Source organism: Molothrus ater, chromosome 1, assembly GCF_012460135.2.
Source record: "Molothrus ater isolate BHLD 08-10-18 breed brown headed cowbird chromosome 1, BPBGC_Mater_1.1, whole genome shotgun sequence".
Taxonomy (NCBI): Eukaryota; Metazoa; Chordata; class Aves; order Passeriformes; family Icteridae; genus Molothrus; species Molothrus ater.
The window spans coordinates 17,553,049-17,573,765 of record NC_050478.2 but is presented as its reverse complement, the minus strand read 5'-3'; the positions used below and the strand labels follow the sequence as shown (position 1 = coordinate 17,573,765).

Genomic DNA, 20,717 nt, shown 5'->3' with positions numbered 1-20,717 from the left:
TATTCACCACTATTTGAGGAGAAGCAGGTGACTTGATCTAAGCAATATGTCCCCAAGGAAGGAATTTCTGCCCTTATAAGAAAAGATGTCCCTGGGACATTAACCATTTTTATTGTGAGGGTTCTTCACCAGCAAACACTGGTTTCTCAAATGTCTGTCTTGTACGTAGTGCCACTTAGATTCAGCAATGCCCATGTTTCTAAATGCAGAGCACCCTACCTTCATCATGATTTATCTCAACAGATTTTGTTACTTGTATAGGAGAAAGAATCAAGGGCCACATGAACTGAAAAATTAAATATTTGGGGATTTCTTGGATGCCTGAAATCTTTTGTACTTGTAATGAAATTGCTTTTTGATTGATTGTCTTTGCTTTTCCTGACTTTTTTTTTCCAAGTAAAAAGTAAATATAATAATTATATTCTGTTTGAGCTCACCTATAACTAGTAATAGAAAAAAAAATTGACCTTCATGTAAGTCTTTTTCAAAGGCTTGAAAGGGAAAGGAGAGAACATGAGGATTATATTTATTTGGTTTAGGAGTACTGAACAAAACCTGCAAATGCCAGAAAATTCTGACAATTTATCAGTGCAGTTTAAGTGGCAGCCTGTAACTGTAGGCCTGTTTTTGGAAAACTGGTCTTTGCTGTGAATATTTCTGTACTTGAAATCTTTATTCTATTAGGAGGCTATGATTCAAATAGGTTAAAAATATTTATTAGTGTGATCAAAGGTTGAGCAGGACACACAGTTTCCTCTTCATTATTTTACAGAGAAATTTTCAAAATATTTTTTCCCCCTTGAATTGAAGAATTTTTCCTGCAGTTAGCTGGGAATGAGTTGTTTGAATTTTGTACCTCAACCAACAATAATAAAATTAAAGCACAGCCTTGTTATGGAATTCAACATTTAGGTTTTCATGAGTAGTTGTCCTAATCAGTCCCTGAATTTATTATCAAGAGAATAAATAACTTATGACACTACTGTTATAGGGTACTAACTGAGGATTTAGGGGACTCCTTCCAGTTGTTTTCATGCCCATTCTTTAGTCCCCAGTACTCCTCTTCCAGGTGTGAACAGTATTAGGTTGCCCACCACAACGAAATAATAGTTCCACTCTTTTCTGCAGCTCCTGATATCAGTGTCTGGGAACTGGAAGTCCAATTTCTGTTTCTTAACAGAGGAGCCAGACATCTTGCTACTGCTCAGCCTTGGGAACAGAAAGAGAATCTGTGCATTCTATTTCTTAAAAGTAAACTTTAATTGAGATAAAATTCCTGAAATGTAGTTTTTCCACACAGCTCTTTCACTAAGAAAGATAAGAGTGTCTTTGTGTTTGGAAAAAGGTATATGGGATAAGACAGAGGAAAAAGAGCTTTAGATGGGCTTTTGAAAAACAGCTCATGGCAATCAAGACAAAAATATAGTCATACTGATAAAAATTTATTTGTTGGGAAGGTGTATTTTATTAAGAGAATCAACTAGTAATAAAACATTTCAGACCAGTTATTTTCAACTTGACAAAAATCTCTTCTCACTTCTTTAATTTAATAGAAGTAAAGAACCACCTGTACCAGGAATAAAAATAATTTGAATAGGAAGGGTTTTCAGAGAAGTAAGAGACAGATTTGGGAATACAGTCCTGTAAGGTCCCATCACATCTCCCATTTCCTCACGTGCAGAGTGGGATGGATCTGCCAGACCTGCACCACCAGGGGCCTCCTGGGGCACTGCAGAGCGAGCACATTTCCTTCAGATCTACCTTTAGTTGCACTTTTTATTGCACTCCTTTTGAGACAATTTGCGTAGTAATTTTTCTAGTCACCTCAAATTTATCAATTTATCAGCTTAGCACAGCAGAGCAAACCTGTGCCCATTCTCTATATTTCCTTGCTTCTCTACAATTCTGTCGTGTATCCATATGTGCTTACACATGGAGTATAGATACACTTTCCAGTTTAATAAATATGAACGTATTCAAAGTTGGGATTAAAGAAGAAATGTATCTGATTTTTTTTTCTCTAATGGTTTCTCATATGCTTTATTTATCTGAAAGGCAAGCTCACATTCTGGTGAAACCACCTTTGTAAAAGGAAATTTTCTGTAAGTCACAGCCCTCTTTGGTCATTCTTTTTATTACAGAAGTGGCAGAACTGTTTAAAAAAAGTGAAAAAAATCAAAATATGCCAACCTTTTCCCCTCACTAGGTTTCCATGGTACCATGCTTATATAATAGACAGTGACATGTGGCCCTGGAGGAACCTGCAGTCTTCCTGGACTGACACGAAAAGTCTACAGTTAATTCGGTTCAGTTAATTCAGTATTACACAATGTAATCAATACAGGATGACTTTAATTTTATTTTGGCTTTTTTTTTTTCTCCACTATGAAAATACTCTGACACTCATATCACTAATTTATGTGATGACATTCAGGAATTCAGTGCTAATTAATGCTGTTGTATTTCCTGGTTTGCTTAGGACCACAGACAGTTGAAATGTGATCTCTTCTGTGCTTGTTTATACATCAATTCAGCTTTTGTTTTGTTATGCTTGATGCAACTTGGGCAGCTACACTTTTTAAAATTTCCCTTGTGCAAATAATTATTTAAGATTTATTTATGACCGTTTAGCGGTGGCCAAGAGGCATGTATGACTTTCCTTTCTTAATGGGATTTTTCACAGAAATGGTGTTACTTTCTGAGATTCAAGGATAAGGAATGACTGTTTATCTCAAAGGCTGCTAATGTGGTCTGGATGGAATGGATGGATGGAAGACTGAGCAAATCCCAAGGCATGAATCAGTCCTTCACAAACAGCACTCTTTGCAGACCTAGATAAGTGAATGGTATAGGTAGCTAAGTATGAAAGTTAGTATGAAGCTAGAAACAAAATAAATTGCAGTATTGCTTAGGTGTGAGCAATGAGCAACCATTGAGCGAGACAAGGAAATCCAGAAAGGACAGTTCTACTGACACAAGTAAGTAAAGATAGAAATGAAACCCTGAATGGGAGATGAATACACAAAGTGGCAAAAAAACCAAACTGAACACAAGATGAACAGCCAGAGAAATAAATAAATAAAATCAAAATAAGTGCCAACAAGCAAGACAGATGCAAAACACCCCAAGCAGCTGTAAAAAAAGCAAAAAAAGACAAGCAGGCAAATGGAAGCACTCAAGTGGAAGAAATTCTCAGTGTCTGAAGTTTCAGGGCTGTGTCCTAGAATGCCCTAATTTCTGTGAATTCCATTAGAGAATTTTGTTTGTCCAGCCTGTATAGGTGGACACTGGCTGGTGGAGACTTTGGGCAATCATTGGTTTCCTTTCTTTCATTTATTCTCTTAAAGGAGGAAGGAGCAAAAGCTTTTTTTCCTGAGGTGTGTGGGCATATTCACTGCTGTGTACGTTGCAAATGCCCATAAAGCATTTGTGATCTTGCCCCCAGCCACGTGCCTTAGGGACCTGTATTTGCAAAATCTGTACAGTGGAAGATTCAGCTTTCAGTGGAAACACTGTTACTCACAGAGTTCTGGAAATACCTGTATGTCTAATAAAATATTTTTAGTAAATTAATTTTGAAACATTCTACTTTAGTTTGGTTGCCTTCTCTTTAGTTAATCCCTGTTTTTAAAGTTTCAGTGCTGGATAATTTTTTTTTCTTGGACTTCTTGGGCTATAGTGGTCATTATGGAAGAAATAAAAATATTTTAAAATCAAGTGTTAAAATAGCTCTTTTTCTTTGCAGTAGAGAAAACCAACCATTTCAAAAATGTAGTTTGGGAGAATTCTTATACTAAAGTTTACAAACTGTTTTTTTATTTTCTCTACACTTACATAAAGATAGTTATACTATTTTGTATTGGAAGTTTTGAGCCTTTCTTCATCATTGTGGATAGCACTCATCTCTGCTAGAATGTATATTCCATCTGCCAAAGAATCCTGTTTAGAAGAGAATCTGTAAACATTAGGTGAAACCCCCTGCTCTCCTGATACCAAAGACTGAGGTGAAAGTATAGTCAAAACCTGGATTCAAGCCCATTTTGAATTCTAGAGTTGCTCTGTAAGCCACACTTCTTTTAGGGCAGGAGGCAGAATAGATAGAATTCACAGAGAATGATCCCTACCAGAACACAGGTGAGAAGAAATCATGGGATAATTTATTGTTATGGAAGAAGAGCTGGAAATGCTGAAGTTCTTTATCCCAGCAGGTTATCTTATGATTATGCTTCCCAGAAACAAGCTTGATAAGAAAAGACTGATCAGGATGTGAAAGACTTGTTTAGAAAAAATGTCTACACATGGAAGTTAAATGGATTTTAGATGGTTTAGTTAATTTCCATCTTCTCTATATGGAGCTCATTTCAGTTGCTTTGTTGGTCATTCTGGTATATAGGGATGCTTTGTGCATAATAAGAAAAGAAAATATTTTTTAGTGGCTTGAGTATTTTTCAGTCACGAGAGACATGAGCTCACTGACCTCTACCTTGTATGTTTGAGCCGCTGGTGGAAGGGAGGGAACTGGCATGATAAACAGCATTATGCCACCTCTCAGGGTCTGCTTCTCATCGGCCTCTTCCTGCGTGTGACTCAAACCCAGCTTCTTGCTAAACAAAGAGGAAGATATGTGGTGGTCATCCTCTGGTGCTCACAGCCTCTGCACCTGGGCTGAACCTCACACATGTCAGCAAAGCACTCCTGCTTTTGCAGTGCTTGATTCTGAGTCATTAACCCTCAACTTAACATTTCAGTTTCTCACAAGTGTTGATGTTTTGTCTCGAAGATAAGGCACAGTTGGCCTGTACATAAATCATCAAACTTATTGGAATACCCTTTGTATTAGGAAAAATAATTGATTTTTTTTAAGATTTAAGAAAACCACGTTGGTTTTCTTAACCAACATGTGGTGAGGAAATGACGTAGTATTTTACAATCCTGAGAAGTTAATGAATCAACATCTTTGTACAAAAATTTCAGGGAAAGTAGATACACTTGTTCAGTAAAATTGTAGATTATTCATACTTATTATGGACTTCTTGAAATTTAAACAATGCAGAGCAAATTCTATGGTTAAATTCATGTCTATAATTCCCATGATCCCTAAGTCTTGACACTTGAGAACAAATTTAGCAATTTCAAATCAAATCAATTTCAAATCCAGGTAATGTCTGTTGCATAGTATTTAACATAAATTTAATTTTGTAAAACACAGCCATTGTTATGGGCCTGTGATTTAAAGAGTGTGGAGCATGCAAGCATGGCAGACAGCTTAATAAACATTACTGTGGAAGTGTTACACTGATAAAAGTGAAGGTACCTTTATGAAAATGACACACAGAGAGAAATTTCTAACATTTTGTGTTGGTTTTTGTTTTCTAGAGTATCAGGGCTTCAGGGCTGGTGCTGCTGGAAACCATTCTTTTTGGATCACTTCTTCTGTACTTCCCAGTAAGTCAAACTATAACTTTAAAGAAAATAATTATACCCTTGCCGATGTTTTAAAACACTGTATGAATGATTCTGGTGAAAGTATAAATGTAAAAACTATTTATTAATTTTTCGTTTAATTTGTAGTTTAATCTACAAAATGTGCTGTGCTCTTCAAATAGCCTTAAAAACACTCGAATGTTTTACTATATTTGTGATAATTCTCCATTTTCAATTTGGTAAAAATTGCCAGTGGTTTAATTGGAAGTTTTTGGGTGTTCTGGGTTAGGATGAGATTTTGCTTTGAAAGACAATATCACTGTGATCTGTGGTATGGGGGAAAAAAGCAAGGTATATAAAAGGAAGACACTGATTATATCAAATATTTCCTTGGAATGTAGCATAAATGAGATTAATTATTTCAGTGCATTACTGGCATTAATTTTGATGTTTCTGAAGGTATGTGGCATCTTCAACACCCTGTCTTTGGGAAAATTAGGTGGCATTACCCTTATCCTGTAAGTGGGGAAAAAAGTAATTTCATAGTCACATGAGAAATATACCAGAAACCTCATATGAATATGTGTCCATTCTCTTTCCAAAAGTCCCAGAAAAGCTGAGCTTGTTAATTGCCACATAAACCCAAAATAATGACTAGATAAAGCAAGACATCAATATTGTATATTGAACAAAGTTGGTAGAAAGCATGTAGGTTGGGAGACAATCAAAGATGGAGTTGTGGACTATTTTAAAATATGTTTATCTTCTCTTTCCCTCAGTAGTCAGAATTTTTTGTGCTTTTACAGATGATCATGTAGTTACTGAAAGATAAGCTGGATAACAAAACTCTTCAGTAGCTGCAGAACAAGTAGGAAATAAACTGCAGTAGAATGTGTGAAGAATACTATAAATAAACACAAACCCTAGTGGAATTTTTATACATTCCTTTTTGAATCGTGTGGGCCTTTCAAGTTCTAAAGAAAAAGTGTGTGCATTTCTAGGATAGTTTTATGTATTTTTTCATCCTTCACTTTGGAGAAGTCAGGGAAATTAAAGTTTTTGGTTTTTTCATGTTGGACAAAAGTTTTTTGCAACTTGCAATAAATACATCTCCGATGGGTTTTCAGAGCTTCTTTCATATTTCTTTTCAGTGAACAGAACAAAAAGCCCAGGCACTGCTTCCTCAGCTGGTGCTGTGGAGCATTTACAGAAATTCATGGCATAAAGCATAGTGCAGGGGGTTTCCTTTCCATGGCTGTCTCCTCTTTGCTTTCTGAGAGAACTCTGGGCCAGGTTGGCTTCCCCAGGCAGGTGCTCAGTTAGAACCAGTCAGTGACTGCACAGCCCCAGCTCCAAAGTGTGAGAGGCCTCATCAGAGCTCATCAGAATCGTGTCTGCAGTCTGCTCACCTGTCACCCATCCTTCAGTTCATTTCCCAGCTCTTGTCTTGGTCCTCCATTTGTTGTGCTTCACAAAGGACAAACATCCTTTGGTGGCTGGCTTCAGGTGCTCAGCACCTGGGACACTGAGATATTGCTGTGGAAAAAGGCTTCTCTCAGTAGGTGACTTGAAGGACAGTGGTGTTGGATGCAAGAGCTGGTGACCATCCACCATCTTTAAATGCAGAGGGAGAAGAAAGGAAGTGTCCTGGGAGGGAGCAGTTCAATAACCCAAGTGTCCCCTCAGCTCTTCACTGACATTTAAGCCCCTTTTTCTTTTTCACTGACATTAAGGATGTTTAATGTACAATGAGTGCAAAATGACAGTTTGACATATTTTGAGGAAACAATTTTTTGCTGGAAATTGCTGAGTAGCCCGTGTCCCAGATAGGATGTAGATACTTGACCAGAGTTGATCTTTCTCTGCAGATCTCAAGCTCCTACTACATCAAACTGTCCACTGAGAACACATTCTATTAGAAATGAATAGGCAGAGTGTAAGACTTGGCTTCTCTCTTCTAGCAGTTTTATGTTCCCACGCTCTTTGCTGGGGCACTCTTCTTTCTTATACAGGGAATTACTAATCAGGCTGTTACTCCTACAGACTCAGGGAAAAGAAAGAGAGCAATTTTATCATTTCTATTTTGAGGGCTTTAGGGGAGGGATGTAGCAAATGTGATAGTGGGAGGTCCTTTGCATTTTCAGACAGAGAAATTAATCCTGATTTCACCGACCAGAAAAATATGGTTTTGTAAAATCAAAGAAGATCAGAAAGATCAGCTTTCCAATATCTCTGTCCCTCAATTAACTGCAAGGGATTTTTCATCAATTTCTGATGCAGTGCAAGACAGTGAAACAGTAAATGTGTGAAAGCTATAAGGCATAGTCTTTTTAAGAAAGAAAAGCTGCAAGGTGTGAATTATGAGGGGTGGGTCCTTGGAATGTAAACTCTTGATGTTTTGCTGTACATGGACAGAATCTAAATGTGCTCACCTGCTTATTGTCTGGGAAAGGAGCACAAAGTAGGGAAGAATGACGCAAGAAAGAAAAGCCAAGCTTTGAAAGAGTCTTGTTTTCACCAGCTGACATTCACACACATATTCATTCATAGCAGGGTGTAGAGCATATATTGTCAATATAGGTGTTGGTCATAAGTCATGGACCTGCAAAACAGACTTTATTTTTACTGGCTTATATTTATTTACCCCTTCATGTTATTTGGTGTTTTTATTTGCTTTCAAGAAGAATGGGGAATATTTTGTTACCTAGAGATGTGGTTAAAGATATAGTAATATGTGCCCAGAGGTCATTGTTTCAACTATTTGATTTGGTCCTCATTTTATGCTAGAGGAGTACATTAGAGCTCTAGACTAGTTAACATAGATCTCACATCAACACATCTCACATCAACACCCAAATTAGGCAGTGTTTTCCACAGATAGTAGGAAATGTGACTTAATGTATGGAATGGAGTTCATAAGCACCACTGCAGTAGGGTGTTGTCTTCTAACATAAGGCGGTTTTCCTTCGGTATCATCTCTTCTTCTATTGTGATTTGGAATGTAAAACTAAAAAGCTTTGCTTTCACAATCAACCAAGTGTGGAATTACACAGCTTGGCTTAGTGCATGTAACAATGTAAAGATACTTAGGAGTGGCATTTCAGTTCTAAATAACTGAAATCTCTATTCATTTGAGGATTCAGTGCAAAATTACACTCTTGTTTAAAAAACAAAATCCCCTTAGATTTTCTTTGCACTGCTTTAAGTCTTTGGCATCTTTGTTCTCCACTCTTCTACACTGCCTTAATTCTTTCTTTCTAGATCTGTTTACTCAGTCTGGCTCGGATTGTTTTGAGAGCCTTCAGCATACAAATTTCCCTGGGTCTAGAAGGGGTTTATTCCATCTCTGACTTTCCCTACCCTCCAATTAAATGAAAACCAAAACTTACTTTGTTACATTGCTGAATTTCTTTCACTAATTGTTGTTGTTTTCATGCTTACATGCAGTAATCTATTCATAGTATAACATCATTAATTGAAAAATAATATCACCAGTCAGCTGCTTTTGGTGAGAAAAACAGCTGTTACAATGCCCTTCTAACCAAATGGGAAGTGCAAATGATGGTCTGCACCTAAATTTATTATTCAAGTTCTGCTATACTCGTAACAACACTGATCTTTCCTGAATTATAAGCAGGCAGATGAGCTTTGTCTATTGCAAAAGCATAGATTTTACTCAGAACTTGCTGGGCAGCTCACATTTCTGAAGCTCTCATTTCTTATATTTTCTGTAATCTCATAGTAACATCTCTAATTTCCCTTAACTTAGTCTTTCCAATTATCAATGGATCTCCTCCAAATGAACACTAGACTTTCTAATTGATTTTGTTTATATTTCTTTGTTCTTAGATTTTGAACTGAAAGCCAAAACCCAACCATTTTATGGACGAGTCCCTTAATTTCTGTACTTGGCATCTGAGGGGAGGAATCTCATTACTTTCCTTGTCCAGAAACACTATTTTTAATCCTTTAGACCTTTCTTAACTCCCTGTCTTGCTAATGCTTGGAACACGCATTTCAAAGTTTCACACAAGTTTAAAAACTCTGCTTGCTACAAAGACCTTCAAATAAAGTGAGCAGTAGCACAATGTTGTAAGAGAGTAGCCTGTTAATTGCATTATAAGGGTGAGATCTCAGGTGATTCTAGACATCTGTGATGGACACAAGTTGAAAAAGAGGAGATTCTGATAAGATATCAAGAAAATTTTTTTTTAACTGTGAGGATTGTCAATTACCAAAATTCTTTGTTCAGAGTTTATGAAATTTGGAGGCGTCAGGACTTGACTGGGCCCAGGTCTGAGCAACGTCGTCTAGTTTTGGGTAGGGAGCTGGACAAGATAACCTGCAAAGCTCCCTTGCAAATGAAATTCTGTGAGTCTGTGTTTCTTATGTGTGCATCCATAGCTGAGACAATCACCCTATGCTCACCTAATCCTGGAGAGGAACTGGGCCTTTTATAACTTGTTTTAAACTTGGGACTTGAAGATGAGGTGCATCGTGGCCAACACTTCAGGGGCTATAAATAAAGTCTGAGGTACTTGCCTCAAATAGAGATGAATTCCACCCTAGGCAGCTAGGATTATCTGGTATATTAAATAGTTCCCATACTGCTAGTCTACATTAACTGAAACTCCAAAATACATACAATGGATTGCATGATATAATGATATGATAGAATTTCTACAGTCAGTGATTAAAGTTAAGTGAGTATGATGATGCAAAGACCAAGGGAATAATTTCCTCCCCATCTCATCTCAATAATTTCTTTTCTTCTTCTGTTGATATAGTAGATAAGAAGTATTAGATTTAAATTCTAGCAAGTGAAAGTTTTTAGACAGAGGCTGAATTTTGTAACAGTGATGGCAGCTAGCTGAAAAGATAGACTGGCTTTGTAGGCTGCAGAGTGTCTTCTAAAAAACTTACAGTTTTTTCTTTCACTCTTTTCTTCCCTTCCTTTGGCTAAAAAACCAATTCCAAATTCATTACAGCTTTTCCCTGTTTTTCCACGCTGCAAATAATAAAAAGTCAATATTGTTATCAGTTTAGAGAAATGGAGCTGTGGGTTGGGGGGACATTGACTTCCTAATGCTCATGTAGTTGAGTAGTGAATCCTGGAATAAACTTTGTGCTCAGACATCTTGTTGCATGTGTTAGGAGTTAAGATCTGTTTCTAGGGTTGTCTTATTCCCTCTTTCAAACTCAAGCTAAAATCACCTACCCTTTTGTGTTATGAGAAGTAATAGAAAGTGGGGAGTCATGGAGCTTAGATATGGATATGCTATTTTTTTTTTCCCTCAAATGGTCTGTATGTGCATTAGCATGGAAGAAATGAGCAGTGAAGTTTGGGAGCATGAGACTATGGTAGGTCCATTAGTGATAGCAGTCCTGAGCAGAGCAAGGTCACTGGAAAGCTCTGGTTTTGACATTAATGAATGTGAAAAGAGAACACTGTGAAATACTCTTATGCATTTGTCCCTCAAATAAGGGATGTGTTACAAAAGCACAGTCACTGTTTATTCCATACATATTGATGTGCACTGAGGCCAACTGAAAAGTTTGCTTTTTCCAACACATTTAGCGCTGCAAGTCTGCTCTGATACCCCAGATGTTTCAGGCTGATTCTTTTTCAGGATATAACCACGTTGCCTTTACTCACAAAATAGTGTTTAAAGCTTTTACAATGAACACTCATCATTTTGTTCTTGTTCAGGTAAAGAACGTGCCTGTCTTTGGTGTTCATGTCACTGCAGTCCAAGGACACAGTGTAAATATCTGCTCTAAAATCATCACTACAGATTTCCACAGTATTCTAGGAAAGGGTTGTTTAATTTTATTTGGATCACAGTGGATTAGATATCCAGCCAATGCAAAAGGCAGATTTTAAATACCATGTTGCAAAGATTTTATATGTACATTGTATGCTTGGCATAGAGGTGAGGGAGCCAGGCAGAAGCTGATGCAGTACTTAGTCTCTCTTGGTCAATGTCCTCCTCAGATGAACATACTTTTTGGAGTTAACATGCAACCAGTAAACCAATACCTTTTTTTTGAGAGCCAGCTTGCTTTAAATGCAAAAACCAGAAGTCAGCTAGTGTAGCCTCTGCATTACAGGCTACAAAGTACAGAAACCTCATAGGTACTGGAAACACTTGTGTCCTTGCCCTGAACCACGCTAAGAAAAATGTTTATGACTGCTTTTACTGATAGGAAGCAAGCACTGGATATTTTCTGCTTTTTTAATATATTTATTTAAAATGTCAGAAAAATAAGATACATGTGGTATTTCTTCATGGTTCTCTTGTCACTAATCTACATAGCTATCCTAAAAAATTTGGCAGCTACTGTCAGGGAGATAAGTAGAGGCTGTTGTATATGTGATTATCCACATTAAGAACTGTGATTAGGCAGAGCTATATGTCTTCTGATTTTAGTTACATATTGGCATCTCTGTGTATATGACAAAAGTTTAAGGTAGTGGAAACTCAGTCGAGCTATGCTAGAGCATAGTAGAGCTATGACATCATAAATTCTAAGAGATATAGAATTTGGTGGAATTTGGTGAGGAGTATTTGTGTATGTCCTCTGTGTTTGGGTGTGTCTGTGTGCTGTGTTCTCCTTGAGTTGGGAGGGACGTCAAGAGGCCTCTACTCCAAATTCTGCACAAAGGACAGTCAGCTGTAGGGCTTCATACAAGACAAGGTTACTAAGGGCTTTATTGGTCTTAAAAACCTGCCGGGATGGAGACTACCCAATCAGGCAGTGTGCAGGCATGCAGTAAAGTCACATGGTTGTAGTTTTTTTGGATAGTGATAAAATATGTGATGTTGCTGGAACATATCATGGGACTTATACATGGCAGGCTGAAGATAGGTCAGTGAAGGTACAGGTACTGATTTTACTATTCTTTCACACCTTGCTCATCCTTGCGGCATTACCTGTGATACAATGACAAAACTCAATCTTCCCCTTCTATGGATTTGAAGGTGCAGTAGGTATTGTAGGAGGGCATTGCTGGTTTTGTTACTCTGAAAGCTTTTTTTGAGAAGTTCAAAGGGCACATTTTTCAGAGTCTGGGTTCACTGAATAGCCAAGTATATGTGTGAAGGGCTTGTTGAGAGTAGGAGAGAAAAGGATAGCAGCCAGTGACCTGAGCCAACTGCTACATCGGGTTTTTGTTGACCCTTTTATTTTAAATTAATATCTTGCACTGCTTGTAGGCACTTATGTGGTACAGTCTTGCCAGCCCTTCATTCAGAGAAATTAATCTTGTAGAGAGGGGAGCAGAGCAAGATCTTGTGGTCTTTCTTCTTTACTCATAATTCCACTGAAGTAAGTTGCATGAGTAAACTTATACATACAAGAATTCGTAGATAAAACTCTAGATAAAACATTAATATACTCTTTTCAAAGAAGTGATGTAAAACCAGAGTACAGTCCTGAAAAATAGTGAACAATTTTTAGTCAGGGGATGTAAAATTTTTTTGATACAGCTTGAATAGTAACGAATGCATAAGTTGAAAATGTGCTACATTTGAGAAGTGAAAGTGTGGGGAACACTTTTCTGATCATAAAATGCTTTGAAACACAAAAATCATCAGAGGGTAAAATGTGAGTGCATTCCAAGGGAGGAAAATAGTGCTGGGACATATTCATAGTATGTTCCTTACTAAAGCCTGGAACCATGTTCTAATAATCCATCCTCCTTGCTCTGCTCTCTAAAGCTGAACCTTTGGTGCTTGGCAAGCTCTCGAGCAGGAGAACACAGCAGAGCCACTTCCATGCCAAAGAAATTCTGAAGAACACCTGATTGAAAAAGTTTAATCAGTGAGAGGCTTCATTTGGCCCACTGTTTCTGCTGAATTGGAGTTAGAAAAGAGGAAGAAAGTCTTTTATATAACACTTTTATGTTTAGTCTTTTATATATCTATTACATAATTCCTGTTGGGTCTCAGGGCATATAAACTAGAAAGGAATAACTTTCTCAGCCAAACATTTTGATGACCACATTGATCACTTGGCAAGTGAGCTGAGTCAATAGCAAGATGCTTAGAATATGTTTGAATTTTTCTCTAATGACTTAAATTTATGAAAAAATTGACACATGAAAAAAAGGCACTCTCATGTATTAGTTCAAAATCTGTGATAGAACTTTTACAGGAAAGATATTGAAAGACACAATATTACATTTTTATTAAATTAAAAAACCAAAGAGGCAAGTGGTTTTGATAGTATAGATGAGCCATGATTGAGCTGTGCTAGAAAGGAAAATATTAAAAATTTTAGTCACCGCATACATATTTTCAGTGGGGGATAGCCCTTGCATCAGTGGTTTACCTTCTGTTATTAGTTTAGCACCTGTGAGACTGCATGTTGGTGGGAGATAATTTTCAGTCATTCTTTTTGACTTATCCAAGTATCTTTCAGTGAAAGTTGGGGACATGGTCCTTTTTTTCCATCAAATGCCTTTTCTCTTTTTTTACTCATGCTTTCATACCTAAGACCCAAGGAGCAACACCTATAGTCAAGTGAAAGGCCTGTAGGTTGTCCTTAATCTTGCTGAACTTGTTAGATTCAGCTGCTGCCTGCTTTGTGGTTCTTGTGATCTGCATCAACAAGAATCTGAAGCAAAATGAAAGCAGAAGCAGTTCATGCTTAAGCAAGACTTGATAAGCTTAGATAAGCTGGTCAACCATGCTGTTTCTAGTATGAAATTGAGTGCAGTTGTAAACCAATGCTGTCAGGGGGAAACTGGCAACATTATAACTCACTGTGCCTTGGAATATGAGATTGAAATAAGACATTGACCAGTAGAATATGTACAGGTGAGTGATAAAACACGATATCCTGCCTCTCATCTTCCATGGCACTTTATAGACTACTCTGCATCAACACAAAAGGAGCAAAAGGAAAAGACAGAGTCTCCATCTCAAAGCCTGTTCCCTGTGAATAATACAGGAGCTGAATTATGGGGGGTTTTTTTCTCCTTTGGTTTTTCTTCTGAGTCTCTCTTCTTTTATGTATGAATGCATTAGGTATTTCCTAACCATCTACTCAGATTTTAAGTGTTGCACCACGAGGAGTGATTAATGGTTAATGATTAGGAGAGATAAGAAATTCAATACTCAATGGAGAAAGAGAAGAGTTGATGTTTTTGGAAGAGATCCTTAAGAAAGGAGATTTTATCCATCAAAGATGGGGCTGCCCATAGCCATTCTACAAGCTGAGAACTGAGAATATTCAGGCAATGGTGTCTTTATGGTTTATAATACCAACTGCTAGAAGTTGAGCAGTTTGCAGGCAAAAGTATATGACAACTAGTGAAATCTTTGCACTGGAAAAATTTTACAGAATTATAATACTGATAGTGCAAAGTTTTTATTACTGTGTAGTACTTCTAAACATATCCTTTCTAAACTCTGAGATAAGAGATCAGAGGAATTTTAATAATTGCTTTTAACCCAAGACCACGTATCATCTGATGTAAATAGGAAATTAGCTTTTTGCTTGTAGAGAGGAACTGGAAAAAGTAATATAAACAGTTATGAGAGTAGAGAGAAGTTTACAATATAACATACAATTTGCAATATGAAATTATCAAAGCACATCAATGAATACCAGTGTACAAGCTATTCTGTATTTCTGTTAGGACTGATAATAGTGTAATCATCTGACAAAAAATATCAAAATTTTAGTTTGCCAGGGTTAAAAAAACAAAGAGTTAGGGGTCAGCAGGTCTAAAATTTGCCATGTAACTAGCCAGATATATTTCTAAAAATGAGACATTGAAATGATTAGTGCCTGGGTCTAAATCTACATCACATCAAGTAGAGAGAGATGAGATTTCTGTTCTTAAAAGTAGCAACAGTACTGCAGATGCAACAAAAGATGTTCATTAGAGCAAGCAATTAGTCATTAGAAAAAGCAGCTTCTTCCTATGTGATACAAACTTTCTTATTTCTTTGATATAACTCTTCTTATTAGAATCACATGCAAGAAGTATTGTTTTCAGCAGTGTTTTATACAAACTCCTAATTTTCTAGATTTTCTGCCTTTTGGGACTAAGCACAGATCTGCAAATATATGCAAGTTTGGAGGAAATATTAGGAAATATCATGTCCTTCATGACCAATATACAGTATCCATGTACTGATCTGTCTGAAATCTGAATCCAAAGTATATTTCTTGTAGTGTCATGATGCCATTCAGTAAGGTCTGCACATTTTTGGGGAAAAAAAAAAAAAGCCAAGAGAAATATGTCAATTCAATCAAAGCTCTTGGCAGAAATGGATGGCAGGATTTCCAAGCTAGAAAATTTAAAGGAATTCCAAAGTAATACATATGGACAAAATACCTACAGAAAACAAAAGGATTAAATTAGTCTTTCATTGCACAAAAAGTAGTGAAAGAAAATAACATTTTATATAGTTCTCTCACATATCATTAGACGACAATTTATCAAACTTAAATTATTTAAATCATCCACAATTTTCATTATTATTTTATGATAATATTTTAAAGAAGCCAGGATGCCAGAGCTGTGTTGCATATGGTTGAATCAGTAAAAGCAATGTAAAGAGAAAAGGAAAAGAATGATAGTGAGAAAATAGAATAGAGAACTTTCCCCCAAGAATTAAAACACAGCAAAAAGTCCAGTATAGGAACTGGAAAATTAATCCAAAATTGAGCAACCAAACAGTATAGAAATGAAAACAAGGCACAAATGGCATCTTGTACCTGAATAGAGTCAGGACTCTCATTGTCACGACTACATGTTATAGAAGATATTTATAAAACCACAGATTGTACATTCAGTGCTTGTTCTTTGCTTGCCTACAGTTATTTCTCACTACTCCTTGCAAGCTTTCTTCTCCTTTCCTAAAACACCACTTACATAATTGTGGAATATAAATCTTTTATTCTTTCCTTTTACTTCCTCTGTATTGATGTGTGGTTTCTCATCTCATATTTAAATTATGAACCCTTTGGTACAGGGATGTTTGGCATTGCTGCACTGTGCACAGCAGGGTCCTGATCAATGAGAAAGAATCACATTACAGATTACTGTTACTAATAATAACAGTGAAATTATTTAAAAATATTTTATTAAGGGTGTGAGCAAGGACACAGTTAATGGTGAATTTCTCATATCTTCAGAGGACTGGTAGCATGCAACTGTTTTTATACTTCTAGAGAGTATAGGTACTTTATGAGAATTATCTGAGAATATTTGAGTTATACTTGAAAAGATTAAGCCATAAAAATACTAATAGAAAAAAGCCTAATACTGGTTCCATATGAAACTGCTCTGCTAATTTCTATGGAGCTGCACCCAACTTGTATGAGAAGACGTGCATTAGATGATAAACAAAGCAGTTGAAAATAGTAGAAGAAAATTCATTGAGCTTGGTGGAAAGCATCAGTCTGTGGGATTTAAGGTGACAGAGGGAATAGTGGAAAAGCTGGCAATAGGAAGGGGCCACAGCAAGAAGAGGTCCCAGTTCTACTTAAATGAATATTTCTGTCCTCTTCTGAATAGACACAGAATGTTGATTGTGTCCATTTTTAGGGGTTCAGATCCCTGATCAGAAGGTGCAGCCTGTCCCAGTGGGTGCATTCCAGCATTCCAGGTACCCTGGAGCAGCTCTGTTGGTGTGGGTTGAAACCAGGCCAGCTTCAGATCCCTGAGCTGCCTCATGGGGGGCGTGCCTTTACACATAAGGGACTTGGGACTCTCTCAGACTAACCAATGATTTAAAACTGCTTTTCCATGGTCTGAGTAGGGTTACTCAGTCCCTTAGTTTGGCTTTGCCAGCAAGACTGGATCCTACACATTACCAGCTGAAGGGAGGGTGCTCAGAAAGGAGTTAGGTTTTGGCACCGCCATGAGTTGGGAGGGTTCAGATGCATGCTAGATTAGACAAGGATTTTGTGACTTACAGCAGCAAATACTCTTGAAGCTTTAGTCCTTAGACCCCTTGGGAAGTAATGATTACTGGGTTGCCTGTCTGGTTTTCTCTTATATATTGCAGTGCAGACTGTAGAGGGTCCTTGCTTTGTATGTCCTGTGTGAGATGGGCTCAAGGCTGGTGAGAAAGGCAGTGAGGCAAAAACCAGGCAAAAGTAAATCTAAGCATTTACTTGGAATACCTGGAAACTTTATCAGTGTCAGAGTCATTGGTTGTAAAAGTAATCTTGAAGGGTCAAATGGATTGGAAAATCCAAACCATAGTCATAGCATGCACACACATAAATTCTGACATATTCTGAATGTGTTGCACTGGTGCACATGGGCAGATCCACCACAAAGGCTGAGTGCATTCCTTGGGTGTGCTGCAGTCTTGGTGCTTTGGGATGGAATACAGTTGTGTTAGGAATTTCTGTCAGGAGAGCATTCCCTGTGCTGCTGCCATGGCTGGCTGCCATTCCAGCAGCAGTGCTTCATCTCTGACAGCGTTTGCCCACTGAGAGCTTGCTACAAGGAGGTTTGGGTCTACTTTGTGGTGTGTACAAAGTTTAGATAAGAAATAATTTTTCATAAGGGGATCTAATAGTTCTTTATTTCACTTCTTTTTTTTTCTATTAAATTTATATTGATACAGTTTTTCCTGTATGATCAAAACATTTTTGATCATTTTCACTGAAAGAAATGTTTAAACCTGTTATATGTATATCTTACAGGTTCACTTTATATAGCATATGCTGGTACTTATTCAGACTGTGATGAAGTTACTACAAGAAATATAAAAAAGATAAGATAAAAAATACAAGAATTATATTAAACTATTAGAGAGTGTCCAAAGGAGGGCAACAAGGATGGTGAAGGGTCTTTAAGGGAAGCTGTGTGAGGAGTGACTGAGATCACTTGGATTGTTCAGCCTGGGAAAGAGGAGGCTGAGGGGAGACCTCACTGCAGCTACAACTTCCTTGTGAGGAGAAGAGGAGGGGCAGGCACTGATCTCTTCACTCTTGTGACCAGTGACAGGACCCAAGGGAATGGTCTGAAGTTGTGTCAGGTCAGGTTTAGGCTGGATGTTAAAAAAAGGTTCTTCACCCAGAGGATGGTTGGGCACTGGGGCAGCTCCCCATGGAAGTGGTCACAGCACCAGCCTGGCAGAGTTCCAGTGGCATTTGGACAATGCTCTCAGGCACAGGGTGTGATTCTTGGAGCTGTACTGTGCAGGGCCAGGAGCTGGACTCAGTGATCCTTGTGGGTTCCTTCCAACTCAGCATGTTCTGTGGTTCTGTGATTCTGTGACTTTTAGGAAAAAGGTAAAGGAAGTTATGTTGGCATAAGGAAGTCCTTTCCACTTTTCCTTCAGGCATTGTATCTTGTTTAAACTTTGATCTTTACTTTTAAATTTTGGAATTTTCTAGAGGAAATAATTTGTTCTGAATAACCACAGTTTTTAAAACATGGATCTATGATTTAACCTCCAGATCTCTTCTTCTATGTCAATCCAAGTGTATAAGTTGTCACATTGGTCAGAGTCAAAAAAGATTGTATATATTCCAGCAGTATGTTGTTGAATGTATAAATCTTGCTTTATTTGTTAACAACCTAATCCCCAGCACATACTGGAGTGCTATATATAGAGCAAGTATTCTTAATGTTCAACTCTCTCTCTCTCTTAAATTCTTAATCTGGCATCACCAGCATGGTGAACACTTGAAATGTGGGGTTTTTTAAAAATCTGACAGGGCTTGCTGGCCCCTAGAATCAGCTCATCCTTTTTTCTGCCTTTATTGGTGGCATTGCCTTGAAATCTGTAGAGAACTGATCTATAAAATCTGTGTGGTGGGTTATTTAGTCAGCTATTTATATCCATATTTATTAAACTTGTATCTACTTTCCAAGCCTTAAGACATTTTTACATCTTTGAAATAATAATCAACATAAGTTACTGCCATAGTGGCAGGTACTCTCTGTTCAAGTAATCACCAATTGTTGCTACAAGAAGGCAAAATGCTGTCATAACAAGTATTTTAAAACCCTAAGGAATATTTTTATTAACCATTAATGCAATGTAAGGCTCTGTTAGAATATGATATGCTCAGTTGTTTGAAGACCCAGGAATTTTGAAGGATAGCTGAATCAGAAACATGCTCTAAATGCTTAGCATGTAAATCTTAAGCAAGATTAATAAGTTAATTACTGGCAACAATAAGATATCTGCCAGTTTCAGAGAAAGAAAGAATACATGAAACACAAGAATACAAATACAAACACAAAAATACAAAAAAACAAAGACCAAGAATACATAAAAAATTAAAGGTTTCTATTTTAGCTGCTCTTCATGTAACTTTTCTGGAACCAAAGCCTATTCCAAGTTACTAGATTTGCAGGACAAGAAACTTGATCTATCTTGATTGAGCTGAGATGTCTTTATATGGGCTGTAATTACTGCTGTTGGTCATGGGATTAACAAATAATAAGGAGCATTTCTTTTCTCAGGCAGGATATTTTGTCTGTTTAGGATAAGGGACATCAGTGCTTACTACATTTGAAAAGGAAACCTATAGTATATTACATTTTTCACAAGTGTTTGTGAACTGGGCTAACCTGTTACCATCAAAAGCCTTTCATATAAAATGATGTAGTTGTGAAAGGCATTCATTTCTGGTTTGACTCTCCAGTGTGCATAGCAGACACCAGACATGATCAAGAACTTGCAGATGTGAAATTGATAACTAATTATATTTGATACCATAATTAGTATGTGTTACTGTTAATAGTTATAATAAAAATAATGGATCAGATTAAACAAGGAAGTTGACAGAATGAATTCCTGAGACAACAGTAAAGGAGAGAAAAATTCTCAGTTACTTTCAACAAATGCAAGATGTTTGGGACCTTGATCTAACTTCAAGTAATATTTAGTCTTAAATCATTGAGAAATAGGTTAGAGAACAGAAAGAAGTTGAAAAAAGTTGAAAGCATTCAATGTGAAAGAGAGAAAACTATATTGAGCACAGAGAAGTCCCTGTTGCTAAACACTGAGTGCTCTATTGGTCTAGAGAGCACAGCCGACATTCTTGAGATTTTCAGTTCTCTTGAGTTATCTAAGCAAGCTCAAAGAAATGTTCTTTTTTTACCCTTCATGTATATCTTTCATAAAGTAGATGACATTTTGTAGCATGATACACTGAATCTGCTAGGTTTATTTCCTCAGACTGTTTAAAGTAATGCATTTTTCTCAGACATGTCACAAGCAATCCTGTCAAAATCTGCCTGAGTGGATTTATTTTAAATCATAAATACTTGTGCTATATATAGCAAATGTTCAAGAACCTTG

General features: G+C 37.1%; 1 protein-coding gene across 1 annotated transcript in view; it reads left to right on the top strand.

Annotated features, from left to right (window-relative positions):
- GPR158 (G protein-coupled receptor 158) overlaps positions 1 to 20,717 on the top strand; it is a 187,893-nt gene that overhangs the window by 98,877 nt on the left and 68,299 nt on the right. Inside the window, exon 5 of the mRNA XM_036400776.2 lies at positions 5,377 to 5,445. Coding sequence (XP_036256669.1) covers positions 5,377 to 5,445 — 69 coding nt within the window. The remainder of the gene's footprint in view (positions 1 to 5,376; positions 5,446 to 20,717) is intronic.